Below are 15073 nucleotides of genomic sequence, written 5' to 3' on the forward strand. Positions count from 1 at the left end.
TTTTCCAAACATCCCCTCTTATGAGACTCTAGCCTCTTCTTAATTCCCTTAGCCAGCATCTTGTTGGCTGACTCTACTATCCCGTTGGACTGTGGGTGCTCCGCTGCAGCAAAGTGATGCCGAATGTGGAGGTCCTTCATCAGCTCCCGGAACTTGGAGTCAGTAAATTGCGTGCCGTTGTCCGTTATAACTTCTCCTGGATCCCAAAACGGTAAATGACGTTTCTCCAGAAGAACTTCCTCACTCTTTGAGAGGTAATGGTAGCAACCGGTTCGGCTTTCACCCATTTGGTGAAATAGTCGATGGCGACGACCAACCATTGGATTCGTCCTGCCGCCACAGGGAAAGGGCCTAGGATGTCCATTCCCCATTTGTAAAAAGGCCACAGAGATGTTATCAACGTCAGTTCTTCTGGCGGAGCTTTATGAATGTCGGCGAACCTTTGGCATCTTTTGCATGTCTTCACATGCTCATAGGCGTCACGCTCCATGGTCGGCCAATAAAAACCTACTCGAAGCGCTTTCTTTGCCAGCGAGTGGCCGCCCATTGGTGGCCGTTGATTCCTTCGTGGATTTCTTCAAGAATGTACCCTATGTTGCCGGGGTTCAAGCACTTCAGGAGTGGGGTTGAGCAACCTCTTTTATAAAGGTGCCCATGCATCATGCAAAAGTGAGCACTTTTCCGCACTATCTTCTTTGCCTCCTTCAAATCCTCGGGGAGGGTACCTTCTGATAGGTAATTGGCAATGGGAGTGATTCAGGTGTTTTCGGCGGCTCCTTCAGCTTTGTCTATAATACTCATGATGATGCCTGGGTTAGGCAGGTTATGCTGAATGACAGAATGATTATTACCAGGGCTTTTAGTGCTTGCCAGCTTGGCGAGAATATCTGCGCGCGTGTTTTCCGATCGCCTGATGTGCTCCACTTCGACCGCCTCAAAGGTCAACATTATCTCCTTGACTTTCTCCAAGTATTTGCACATCAAAGGCCCTTTAGCTTGATATTCACCAGAAATTTGGAATGTCACCAGCTGAGAATCACTGAAGACTTTAAGATGCTGGGCTCCTAAATCTTTGGCTTGAAGTAGGCCTGCTATCATGGCCTCGTATTCCACTTGATTGTTAGTGGTGCTAAAGTTGAAAGATAAGAAGTGCTCAACCGCCACACCATTTGAATTTTCGATTATCATTCCGGCACCGGATCCTTTGGCATTGGTAGAACCATCCACATATAACTTCCATACTGCCAACCGTGGGGTTTCTGCGATTTGGCTATCAGCAGTACAGGAGTGTGTCATCTCGGCTATGAAATCTGTGAGAGCTTGAGCCTTAATGGCGGTTCTTGGCTCATAATTGATCTGGTACTCCGACAGTTCAATCGCCCAAGACATCATTCTTGGCGGATAGGTTGATTTGTTCTGACGGTGATGGGGTGACATTGAAAATACGACCTTAACCTTCCTGCGGCGAAGATGAGTGTGAGGGAAACTTTTTCTACTTGCTGATACTGAAGTTCAGCCCCTTGTAACACCTTGCTGATGAAATAAACTGGCTTCTGACCTTCTTCTTTTGATTCTTTGACCAATGCTGCACTGATGACCTCGGCGCCCACGACAAGATATAAGTACAAGGTTTCTCCATTGTCTGGCTTAGTGAGGACTAACGGGCAGGACAGGGCTCTCTTGAACTCCTGAAAAGCTTTCTCGCATTCATCAGACCATTGAAAGGACATACCTTTTTTGAGTAGGCCAAACAAAGGGAGAGATTTGTGTGCAGAATTTTCCAAGAATCGGGTGAGGGCCACTAGTCTCCCGGTCAACTATTGAACCTCCTTAACTGTCTGGGGGCTTCTCATTTCTATAACCGCCTTACACTTACCAGGGTTGACCTCAATGCATCTCTCGGTCAGCATGAAACCCAGAAATTTGCCAGTCGGTACGCCAAAGGCGTATTTGCTAGGGTTGAGACGCATGTTATACTTTTGTAACCTATCGAACACGCCCTGAAGGTGTAGCAGGTGTTTGCTCAGGCGTTCATCATTCGTTGGTAAATGGCGCCGACATTCTTCAACCCGAAGGGCATCACAGTATAACAGTAATTAGCATTTTGGGTGATGAATGCCGTCTTGCTTTGGTCTTCTTCAAGTAATGGAATTTGATTGTATCCGGAATACGCGTCCATGAATAAGAGTATTTTGAAACTGGATGCGTTGTCAACCAACTGATCAATGCTTGGAAAGGGATAAGCATCTTTCGGGAACACCTTGTTCAGGTCGGTATAGTCCACGCACATCCTCCACGCCTTGCTGGGCTTGGAGAGCCAGGTTGTATACTTGACTTTTTTAATGAAGCCAGTGTCGTGGAGCCGCTTTACTTCTTCATCAATCACCCTCTGGCGGTCGAGGCCAAACTTTTTTTTTTTTCTGTGCTACAGGCTTTGCTTTGGGATCCACAGACAACCAGTGGCAGCAAACTTCAGGATCAATGCCTGGCATATCTGACGGTTTCCTGGCGAACAAGTCTCTATTATCTCGTAGCAGTTTAACCAGCCTTCCTTTTATTTCTGGGTCGATGATCGCCCCAATGGTAGTAGTCTGGTGATCTGCATCACCCAAGTTGACATGTTCTAAAGCTCCATCTGGCGCGGGCCTGGAATGTTCCACCCGGGGGTCGTCCCTTGCGTCAAACTCTACAAGAAAACATTGGTCAAGTTCCTTTTTTATTTCTGCTTGGGTTTTCTTCAATTACCTAGGTTGTTATCAGTTGGGGCGTCAGTTGGTCCTTGAAGGTAACCCTGTTTGCCGATCTCAACGAGCTCCTGGCGACAGTTTGGTCTCCTTTCACCGTTGCGACTTTATTGTCACTAGCTATGAATTTCATAGCCAGATGCGGGTGAGATACGCTCGCCTCGAAGGTGGCAAACATCTTCCTGCCCAGGATAGCGTTGTATGTTGAGGGGGTGTCAAGCACTAGGAACTGGATGTCAGCTGACCTGGAGGTGGGTGGCATTCCCATTGACAATCGTAGATTTATCATGCCTAAAAGCTTGGTGATTGTTGCGTTGAAAGCGAACAGTTCACCAACGACGGGGGTTAAGTCGTTGACTGTGAACCCTAACGCCCTGAGACAAGGCAAAAATAAGATGTTAACCGAGCTGCCATGGTCGACGAACACTCGATTGACCCCAAAATTAGCTATTATTGCTTGGATGACTAAGGGGTCATCATGTCCAGGTAGGACGTCTCCCAAATCGTTGCTGTCCCAAACGATTTTGGGTTTGGCTGGGCCCGAGTTTACTCTAGTTTTGCTGATGGTTTTACCAGACACCGCCAAGCACTGTTTCAAATGCTTCTTTCTGGCGTTTGTTGTTTCTCCTCCTCCACTTAGTCCGCCTGCAATCATGTGTATCACTCTATGCTTGATTATTGCCGAGTCTTCGTCACTCGCTTTTCATCCTTCACAGCCGTTTGGGCTGTTCTGGACCCTACGGTTTCTTGGGGAGTTTTCTCTATGGCTCCGCTCGTGAGGAGGCCTGTAGTCAAATTGACCGGTTCTTCTTCTTTCTGGTGACTTGCTGCGTTCGCGGCGACACCTTCCCGAACCGGTTTCACGCCCAGAACTGCTCGGCTGCCTTTGGGCTCCTCCCTAGATTAGCTCATCAATCTCCTCCTTGAGAGATCTGCACTCCTCGGTGTTGTGGCCGTTACTACGGTGAAATTTGCAGTACACTGTAACATCTCTGGCTGGCTGTTGGTGTTGAGGGGTATTCTTGCGTTCTTTGTACTCAGTTTGTAGGACGTTGTATGATTGGCGTCTCGGTTGATCTCGCCCCAAAGGGCGGTTGGGATACTTGGAGGGTTTGTGACACTTCTTTTCTTCATCAGCGTAGTCTTTTTTACCAGCTTTCTTCTCGCTGCTCTGAGAATCATCTGCTCTACTTCCCTTATACTCCTCGATTCGCATGAATTCTTGAGCTTTTTTCTTCACCTCCTCCTGGTCGGTAATTTCGTGGCGAGCTAGCTCATATTCGAATTCCCCCTATCGCAGGCCTGACAGGAGTATATGCACCTGCACTTTAGGGTCTAGACCCTGCACCTTAAGTGCTTCTTTATCGAAGCGGTCCAAAAAGGATCTGAGGGGTTCCCCCGACTGCTGGCGAATTTTTTCAAGGGAATGGACAGATTTAGGTACCAGGCGGCTAGTTGCGAAATGGGTCTGGAACTTGCTTGCCAAATCATCCCAGGATGCTAAGCTCCCAATTGGTAGAGTGGTGTACCACATCAGTGCTCTCCCGCCGAGGAGTGTGGGGAAGGTCCTGCACATAAGGAGATCTGTCTCGCCATGGAGGGTCATAGCTGCTTCGAATTTCTGGATCCACTCGAAAGGGTCGGTGTCGCCCACGTACGTCGTGATATTGGATGACCTTTTGAAGCCAAGCGGTATGGGTGTTAGGCGTAGGTAGGGTTGGCAAAACGGGCCAACCCGGCTCGACCCGGCCCAACCCGCATTCAGCCCGAAAAAAATGGGTCGGGTCGGGTTGGCTCGAAAAAAAAAACGAGCCAGAAAATCCAACCCGGCTCGACCCGAGCCGGGTTAGGGTTGGCTCGCGGGTTGGCTCGATAATCAGCTCGCGGGTTGGCTCGTAAAAAAGCTCGCGGGTTGGCTCAAAAAAAGCTCGCGAGTTAGCTCGAAATGATGCTAGTGGGTTGGCTCGCGGGTTGGTTAGCTCAAAATATTGGCTAGCGGGTTGGCTCAAAAAATTTAATTTTTGTGGTTTGTTTTCCTGTATAAAATTATTGTATTTTGCAGTCCAACTACAAGTAGAGTAGTTTACAAAATCCAAAAACATTAAATGAAACACAAACCACTCCACGAATCACAAGAGTCATTTATCATGATTTTTTGAATTACTCTAACTCACGATAACCATAAAACGTATGTAAAGCCAAAAAATAAAAAATAAAAGAAGTCCATCAGTGGAGAATCCATCAGTAAAGTCCATTGTATTAAAAAAAAAAAAAAAAAAAAAAAAAAAGAGTGACCCGCGAGCTGGCTCGTTCAACCCGCGAGCTGGCTCGTTTGGGCTCGGGTTGGGCTAAATCGAGCTGGCAGCTCATTTTTGCCAACCCAACCCGGCTCGTTTTGTGCGGGTTACGAGCCAACCCGACGGGTTGGCTCATTTTTGCCATCCCTAGGCGTAGGCTATCAGTCAAGGGTTTGTTGCGCCTTGAGGTATGAGCAGGTGTCACTCATAAGTTTGGATTATGGACGGGTAGGTCTGGTGGTCGGTGAGGTGCTTGGGGGGCCTCAATAGAGTAAGAAAGGGCTGGGGCTTGTTGAGCGTCGTATTGTGGCAGGCCTGGGATCATACCTGATCCTTGGGGCTGAGGGATGATTGCATTGTGGGGAGGTATTGCGTAACCGTGGAATGGGAAGCCAGTAGGAAAATGTGGGGGGTAAGGGACGGCAATGTTATGCGTGTAAGGTCCAGGGGGATATGGGGCGACCACAGGGACTCGGTGATCGTTGTACATAGCCACCGGCTGGCTCCGGGCCGGTTGTGGGCAATGGGCTAGTGGGATGATTTGTGGGAAAGCAGTGGGGAGTGGCATTCCGAAACAGACTCCTGGCGGTGGGGGTTGATTTGGGATTAAGTTTTCTCCTTGCATTTTCCGTATGGCTACACGTTGATTCAATTGGGCTATTGCAGGATCAGCTGCTGGGTGCTGTGGACCAACAGACTGCAGTACCAAGGGAAGAGCCTCGCCGGCAACTCCTTCAGCTGGGGCTGAATGCATGGACGGTGGGGAGCTAGGTTGAACTGTTTGTACGTGACCTTCAGGGGTAACGGCTCGAGTTTGCTCTGCTCTTCTTGTTGTGACAACCATGTTTAGTTATTAGAGTGAGAAATGCCTCCTGTAGATCTGTGGTAGGAGAATGGGAATAGAAGTTTATAGTTTCACACAGACGGCGCCAATGTACCGTTGGAATTTATAAGCCCACTATGTTCCCTTTGGGGATGATGTCACTATATGGATGGTACCACTAGCGAAGGTAATGACCAGGCTAGAAAGTACTGTTCCAAATATGGAGCAAGTTAATAACAATGGAAGGTTGGGTGTGTGTATGGTGTGATTTAATACAAATGGGCATAATAACGATACATAAGATATCTCTCCTCTATGTCCAGAGGAGTATTTATAGATGAAGGTCCTGTTGAACTTTGGGTGGGGTTCATGAGGAGAAGGTCAACCTTTCTTGGGTTCCGTCTAGGGTGGGAGGCGCTGCTGAGGGCGGCAGGGACTGCTACAATCGCAGTGATGCACCCCCTGCGCCTTGCGATTGCCAGCATGGGGCAAATGGTAGTTGCCTCTTATGGCATCTGGGGCGGTCTCTTTTGGGGGTTATGGTCCCTAGACGAGACATTTTGGTGTCTCACCTGGGGAGCATCATTATATGGGGTTCTGTGTGGTGACAGGCTGATAGGGCTGACGTGGATAGGATTTTGGGCACTGGCCTTGGGGCACAAAGTTATTGGGCCATCCGGAACTAAACACAAATTCTTTCCATACCTACTCAACATGTGTTGCCAAGTGCCAACTGAGCTAAGTGTAGTAAAACAATTTTGATTTAGCATATAAATATATATAAATAGATTAGCATTATAATAATTGATCTTGTGTTATATTCACTTTTAATGGCAAAAAAATTAATATATTATTACTTAAATAAAAAATTACAAAAATATTACTGTTTTAAAGCAATTTATAAATTTATTGTACTCAGTCGCATTTCTATTAAGCGCACAAATTGTGCTCCACACAGACGCCACTTGTGTCAAGTCGCGCTCCAAATAGAAATGATATGTCATGTCACATGCAAATGCAACTGGTGCAGGATCGCGCCCTATCTAGACACGACCAAACAACTTTTTTTCCTAAAACCTACTTGGTTACGGGTGAATATGTGGGAAACACAAAAAAAAACTGAAAAAAGTTAGAGTGTAAATAAGAGAAAAATTACTCTTATGCAACATAAGAGTAGTTTATCTCCAATAGATCCATCGAAAATCGTGACATCCTTTTTTTCTTTTTCTTTTTTGTAAATTGTGGGTCCCACCACACATTTATCAATAATATAAGAGATCTTCTCTCATATAACATGAGATTAGATTAACCATGTAAATAAATAGGAAAAGCAAAAGGTGTCGGTGTCTTAATAGGAGTCAGTGTATTAATTGGATGGTTACTTTTGCTATTCCCCACACCTACTCCTTTCAATTTCTTTTTTTCCTCTTAGTAGGTTACTCCTTTCAATTTCTTAACATGTGCTAGACACTTAAAATAATTATTAATTTTTTTATACATAAAATAATTATTAATTTTTTTATTAATTTTTTTATACATAAAATAATTATTAATTAACATGTGCTATTCTTTTTTATTATATTTTATAAATGTAGCTGTTGTTTTTTATTTTTTTGGATGCAGTAACTGTTATGTTTTGATTCTTATATACTCGCTTAAGAATAAGAATGAACCAAATGAGTAGTAATATGTATATAAGTAAAGGGAAAAATGTGTATCATTTTAATTGATATAAAGTTGTGTCATTTTAAGTGAGAGAAAGAGATAAATCATGGGAGAGAGAGTGAAAAAAAAGTTTTAAAAATGTGAGTCTTACTCTTACCTCTTTGTGAGAGTGAAAGGATATAAGATGTGTCATTTAAAATAACACACTTTTTTCCCATAAACCAATAATAGGATGAGATCTATTAATCTCATGTTGCATGAGATAATTGCAACAGAGATAAAATTGTAGGGTCCATTACTTTTTCAAAAAAAGAAAAAAATAGTGAACTCCATTATTTTTTCTCTGTCGCATGAGATAATTATTTCCCTAATAAGATATTCTTAAATTAACTTTCCAAACGAAGTAAGTAATAGGTAATTGTTATTCTTATGTTTTGTACTTATCATGTTGTATATCCGTTTATAATTTTTTTTTATAAATTACACAAAGTATGACTGGCCATACACTCTCGATTGAAGTATGATCGGTCATACTTAATGTAGTTTGTAAATAAAAAATTTGTAACTATAACATTTCTCATAAAAGTTCGTGACTTGACACAAGTGGTGTCTACGTGGATCCTGCACAAGTCGTGCCTAATAGGAACACTAATGATTGCAATAAATTCGTAAATTAGTTTAAATAATTATATTTTCATAATTTTTTATTCAAATAATAATAATAAAAAATTGCCCACTTTTAATTGGGCGTGGAGGAATTGTCGAATTACTCAACCAACCTTACAAATTGAACGCCTAAATACACATTTAAAAAAGAAGGAAAATTCGATTAAAAGGGGGGAAAAGAGAGAGAATAATATGTAGAGCGCATGTTATCCATTTTATGATTAAAAAAAGGGAAATATTACTCTCCTTTTACATGAGGTAACTTATCTCATTTTCTCTCACTTCGATTTTCGCACCCCACCTTTTTTTTTTCTTGTAATGGTGGGACCCACCCATTTTCTCTCTACCACATAAGATAACTATCTTATGTGGAAGGAGATTAATAAAACCCTTAAAAAAATTGAGTAAAACAATGGAAAACTACATAAAGACAAATGCAAGAAGTTAACAATTTTAATTAAAAAGAGTGTGGGGCTGGGATGCTCTTAAATTGATACATATCATAAGTTATCTGCAGTTGCAGATTAAGAAATGGGCTATGTGTGGGGCCTCATTTATTAAGGACGATGGTGTTGGTGGGGGCTGTATAGGGAAACTGATAAGACATTGTTTCATACTCTATGAGCCAACTCTCATTCTTCATTTTGATTCTTGTCTTATATCTTTCACTTTTCAATCAAACAAAATATATTGAATGGAAGCAATATAATAAAACTTGTCTGTAGAATGAAAGCCAAATTCAAACGTGGTTCGAGCTTCGTATATTGACCGTCTATTTTAAGGTAATTAATTAGGATGAAACTTAGATAAATATAATAGCTACTTATAATGTTTCCTAGGAAAAACATATTATATATAAATATGTTGTTTTCTACGCATATAATAAAAAATTTATTATATGTTTACAGAGTATATATGTTCGCTATAATATCTTGGAGAAGCAGAGGCAGAGAGGACTTAAACTTGTTGCATGTATGAATACATGCCAAATGAGAGTTTGGGAGAGCGGTTGCATAGTCGAAAGAAATTTACAGAGTATATATATTTACTATAACATCTTTTGTTTCTTAATACATTTAAAACTTAAAAAAAAAAAATTAAATGTGAGGACATAAATAATATTTTCTGAGTCCGTCTGCTCCCCTTATATAAATTCCTGATTTTGCCACTGCATTTGAAGATCAAAAAGTTGAAAAAGATGTTTGGGATAAGGTTGACAAAACGGGTCAACCCGCATGCAACCCAAAAAAATGGGTCAGGTTAGGATTGACTCAAAAAAAAAAAAGAGTCAGAAAACCCAACCCGACCCGAGTTAGGGTTGGCTCGCGGGTTGACTAAAAAATATGGCTTGTGGGTTGGCTTGAAAAAATGACTCGCGGGTTGGTTCAAAAATTGACTAGCGGGTTAGCTCAAAAATGGCTCGCGGGTTGGCTCGTTGTCAGCCTATTTAAATGAACCGGTAATATTAATGCACCAGCTATTCGACTTCCATAATCTTAAACAATACAATTGTCTCACAAAATAGTTTATAAAAAAGCAAAATAGAAAGTTACAGAATGAAAAGTAAAAGTAAAATACTCTAGTTTCGAATTTTCTTTACAACAAATTTGCACCAACATCGAGAAACAATCAGAATCACTTGCTACTAAGTGAGTAAGATATTTGACCAAACATATCCAACACAGCCTAACAAGATAAAAAATGGCAGCGATGTGAGAAGATTAAGGACTTAGGTTTAGAGAAGGAAGAAAGACGATGACAGCGTGTGTGAATTTTATCCATTTTTGTATATTATATTTTATGCTTTTTTATTAAAGAAATAAAAAACTCAACCCACGAGAGCTGACCAGTTTGACCCGCAAATTAACTTTTTTTTTTTTCTAAGCTGGCTCGAGTCGGGTTGACATCTTATTTCTTGCAACCCAACCTCACTCAATTTTTTGACCGGTTAAAATTAACTTTCATCCAAACCAATAAAGACAAACATAAGCGAACAGATAAAGAAAACAAAAGGCAAAATGTCCATCGGCATTGACAATTAAAAAATGGAAAATGAAATTTTTTATAGATGATCAAGCAATCAATCGCTTACATTAGTCCGCCTGCCCCCCTCATATAAATTCCTGATTTTGCCTGCATTTGACGATAAAAAAGTTGAGAAAGATGTTTAGAAATAAAGACAAACATACGCGAACAGATAAAGAAAACAAAAGGCAAAATGTCCATCGGCATCAACAATTAAAAAATGAAAAATGAAAAATGAAATTTTTTATAGATGATCAATCAGTCAATGGCTTTCATTAGTCAATGCACAACTTTTACCTTGGGAAAATATCTATGGCACTGCTGTTGTATCATTCATTCAGTGCATTTATCTAATAGAAAATAAGGAATGACTGTCATGCTTTATGGAAAGAAGAAAAAAATATATTTTTTATTCAAGTATCACTTATTAAATGACAGATGTACCTACTACAGACGTAAAGAAAATACTATTTTTATCTTGATCATAGACTTAGCGTGGTTTGGACGAAACATAAGAATCTGTTGACGTAGGAAACGAAACACATCAATTGACTTAACATTTAAGGATTTTTTATTTTATTTTTTAAAGTAATATCAATAAAAATTCAAATTGAAGACGTCACACAATGCTTTCATAATGTTGCCTACAGATTATAAGTCCATAGAGTAGCAGAAGGAAGAAAAGTACTTCTGTATTTACACCCAATTAGCAGAAGAAAACACACCAAATGGATCCTTTTTCTCTCGTATTACCTACAATTTGGTCTATATGCCTTCACCTACTTCTTCTCTTTACTTTGAACTCACTATGGTTTACCACAAACACAAGTGCCTCTGCATCTGCAGGAAATGAGAGTGATCACATGGCATTGCTCAAATTCAAGGAATCAATATCCAGTGACCCACGTGGAATCTTAGGTTCTTGGAATAGTTCTGCCCACTTTTGCAACTGGTATGGAATCACATGCAGCCCCATGCATCAAAGAGTTACAGAGTTGAACCTACAAGGATATCACTTACATGGGTTCATATCTCCACAAGTTGGCAATCTCTCTTTTCTTATAAACCTCAACCTCAAGAACAACAGCTTCTATGGAAAAATTCCACAAGAATTGGGTCGGTTGTTACAACTGCAACAACTCTATCTCAGCAATAACTCATTGGTTGGGGAAATACCTACAAACTTGACAAGTTGCTCTAATCTTCAAGGCTTACACTTGTCAGGGAACAATCTGATTGGCAACATACCAATTGAAATTGGCTCTCTTGGGAAGCTCCAACAAGTATTCATTACTCAAAACAATTTAACAGGACAAATCCCACCATCCATAGGGAATCTTTCATCCCTTACTGATCTTAATGTGTTTTCTAATAGCTTGGAGGGAAATATTCCACAAGAAATATGCAGCTTGAAAAACTTAGCAACAATATCAGTGGGGATCAATAAACTATCTGGTAAACTTCTTTCTTGTCTTTACAATATGTCATCTCTCACTTTATTCTCTGTTGATACGAACCAATTTAATGGTTCTCTTCCACCAGAAATGTTCCTCACACTCCCTAATCTCCAAACATTTTTCATTGGTGGGAATCAAATCACAGGGAAAATCCCAACTTCCATCACAAATGCAACTACCCTTCAAGCATTTGATATCACTGAAAACTATATGGTAGGACAAGTTCCAAGTCTAGGGAAGCTAAGAGATATTCGGCTCCTAGATCTGTCTCATAACAATCTAGGAGGAAACTCAACAGAAGATTTGGAGTTTTTAAAATCATTGACAAATTGTAGTAAGTTGAATGTGGTTGATATATCCACCAATAATTTTGGAGGTCATTTACCAGATTCCTTGGGAAATTTTTCCACCCAACTCAATTACCTATATCTTGGGAGCAATCATATATCAGGACAAATTCCGGTGACATTAGGAAATCTAATTAGCTTAATACTTTTGACCATGGAAAATAACAGAGTTGAAGGGGTGATTCCAACTACTTTTGGGAAGTTTCAAAATTTGCAAGTGTTAGAATTGATTGGGAACAAGCTGTCAGGAGATATACCAGCCTTCATAGGCAACCTAAGTCAGTTGTATCATTTGGGTTTAGGACAGAATACGTTAGAAGGAAATATTCCTCCAAGCATAGGAAACTGCCAAAAGTTAGAATACTTAGACCTTTCTCAAAACAACCTTAGAGGAACCATACCCTCAGAGGTATTTAGTCTTTTCTCTTTAACAAACTTATTGGACCTATCACAAAACTCATTGAGTGGTAATATACCAGAAGAAGTGGGAAGGCTAACAAATATTGATATGTTGAATGTCTCTGAGAACCATTTGTCTGGGAATATTCCTGGAGCCATTGGAGAATGCATAAGCTTGGAGTACCTTTATTTGCAAGGGAATTCCTTCGATGGAATCATACCATCCTCTTTGTCTTCATTAAAAGGTCTTCAACGTTTAGACTTATCACGAAACAGCTTGTCTGGATCAATTCCTAAAGATCTGCAAAATATTTCTTTCTTGGAGTACCTGAATGTGTCTTTTAACATGTTGGATGGCGAGGTACCAACTGGAGGTGTCTTTCGAAATGCAAGTGCGTTAGCAGTCACTGGAAATGATAAGCTTTGTGGAGGTATTTCTGAGCTGCATCTACTACCATGCCTTGTCAAAGGTGAGAAACATGCAAATCACCATAATTTCATATTGATAGCTGTGATAGTTAGTGTGGTTGCTTTTCTTCTCATACTTCTATTTATTCTTACTACCTACTGGTCGAGGAAAAGAAACGAGGAATCACCTTCTTATTCATCAACAAATGACCAATTGGTGAAGGTTTCATACGAAAACCTACACTATGGAACCGATGGGTTCTCAACTAGAAACTTGATTGGATCAGGAAGTTTTGGTTCTGTGTACAAAGGAACTCTTGCATCAGAAGATAAATTTGTTGCCATAAAGGTCCTAAATCTTCAAAAGAAGGGAGCTCACAAGAGTTTTATTGCTGAATGTAATGCACTCAAAAATATTAGACATCGAAATCTTGTTAGGATTTTAACATGTTGTTCGAGTGCTGATTACAATGGTCAAGAATTTAAAGCTCTAGTTTTTGAGTACATGGAAAATGGAAGCTTAGAACAATGGCTGCATCCAAGTACAGTAAATGTGAAGCCTCCAAGAACATTGGACCTTGGTCAAAGATTACATATCATTATTGATGTTGCTTTTGCTTTACACTATCTTCATCATGAGTGTGAGAAACCTATCATTCATTGTGATTTAAAGCCAAGCAATATCCTTCTTGATGATGACATGATTGCTCATGTGAGTGATTTTGGCATAGCAAGACTTGTCTCAACCATTAGTGGCACCTCTCTTAAGCAAACTAGCACAACTGGGCTAATTGGGACTATTGGCTATGCTCCTCCAGGTAGGCTTTGAACTCTTGAATCTTTCAATGTTTCGTTGAATACTTTTATCTTTTGGTGTCAACTTGATACTTGTACTGACAATTTTGTTATATCTTTTAGAGTATGGAATGGGTTCTGAAGTGTCTACATATGGTGACATCTATAGCTTTGGGGTTCTTATGTTGGAAATGCTTACTGGAAGAAGGCCCACAGATGAAATATTTGAGGGTGGTCAAAATCTTCATAACTTTGTTGAAATTTCATTTCCTGAGAATCTGTTACAGATTTTGGACCCATCTCTTGTATCAGTGGATAATGAAGCAGCAATAGAAGAAGAAAAAAATGGGAATCTAAATAAAAATGTTGAAAAGTGCTTAATTTCACTTTTTAGGATTGGACTAGCTTGTTCAATGGAATCACCGAAAACAAGAATGAGTATGGTTGATGTCACTAGGGAGCTTGATCTAATCAAAAGTTTCTTTCCTTCTGGTGGGATTGATGGTGGCTAACTGCATTACAACCACAAACTGCAGAAAGTAAAGGTGCCCCTCATGCACTACAATTGCCACCGATTAATGCAGTGCATGTTTTATATCCTTTCTAGTTTCTATGTTCTTGTCTTTTTTCTGAATGTTTTTCTAAGTAGAAGTTTGTCTTTTTGTTTTTCCCTATCTATTTAAATCCAGGCTTCATGTATGCATATTATGTGTATTTAAATTAAGACAATGATGTTATTGTACATTCTACGTACCTTATGATCTCCATATCATTCCCATTTTATATTGGCAAAGTAACCAAATATGCTGGAATTAATTGTTGTAGGAGATGTGACTATTTCTTTGAACTCGTAACCTGCTTCTTACATTCATGCCTCTAGTTAAAATGCATTAAAAAGGAATAGAATATGGAACATAATATTGAATTAAACATTATAACCTTAATATCAAAACATTCAATAAATGAGATTTCTAACTGAAAAGTTAGGTATGTAGAAGACAACTGCCATTACCAAAACTATACTGGTTCACCTAGATTATAAGCTGGAATCAGCTTAGTATTTCAGTAAATTTCAATCTCCTGAAACACAGCACAATCTATTTACTTTGATCCGTACTGATTCAACAAAACTTTAGTTATATGAGAACGGTTATGGAGTTTTTTCAGCCAGTAATAGTGCCTGCTAATGCTAGAAAAACAAGCAAAAAAGAATGGAGAAAGGGGAACATTTGTTAAAGATAGAAAGGTATTGATGTTCTATTAAGGTTATAAAAAAATTGTTTTTTTTTTCTTCTTTTATTTATGAGGATTTAGGATGGAGAAATGATCTTTGTTTTTAAGGAACAAGAATGAAATGAAAGACCTCTTCAGCCAAAAAAAAAAATCAAAATTTAAAAATTCATGAACCATATAAAGAGAAAAGAAACGACTAATCTTTTTTTTCCAT

General features: G+C 39.9%; 3 protein-coding genes across 3 annotated transcripts; 1 reads left to right on the forward strand and 2 right to left on the reverse strand.

Moving 5' to 3' along the window:
- Window positions 1–756: 756 nt before the first annotated feature.
- On the reverse strand, window positions 757–1389 carry LOC133314058 (uncharacterized). Its single transcript, XM_061515494.1, has one exon. It carries the CDS (start codon window positions 1387–1389, stop codon window positions 757–759), a length of 633 nt encoding a protein of 210 aa, XP_061371478.1.
- Window positions 1390–5246: 3857 nt separating this feature from the next.
- Window positions 5247–5885, reverse strand: LOC133314059 (uncharacterized). The gene has a single exon (XM_061515495.1). The coding sequence runs from the start codon at window positions 5883–5885 to the stop codon at window positions 5247–5249; it is 639 nt and encodes a 212-aa protein (XP_061371479.1).
- Window positions 5886–10948: 5063 nt separating this feature from the next.
- On the forward strand, window positions 10949–14138 carry LOC133314060 (probable LRR receptor-like serine/threonine-protein kinase At3g47570). The gene is made up of 2 exons (XM_061515496.1): window positions 10949–13649; window positions 13750–14138. Exons 1-2 carry the CDS (start codon window positions 10949–10951, stop codon window positions 14136–14138), a joined length of 3090 nt encoding a protein of 1029 aa, XP_061371480.1.
- Window positions 14139–15073: the final 935 nt, after the last annotated feature.

This window comes from Gastrolobium bilobum, unplaced genomic scaffold (genome assembly GCF_033153095.1).
Source record: "Gastrolobium bilobum isolate Gb01-03AN ecotype WA unplaced genomic scaffold, APGP_CSIRO_Gbil_v1 utg150726, whole genome shotgun sequence".
Taxonomy (NCBI): Eukaryota; Viridiplantae; Streptophyta; class Magnoliopsida; order Fabales; family Fabaceae; genus Gastrolobium; species Gastrolobium bilobum.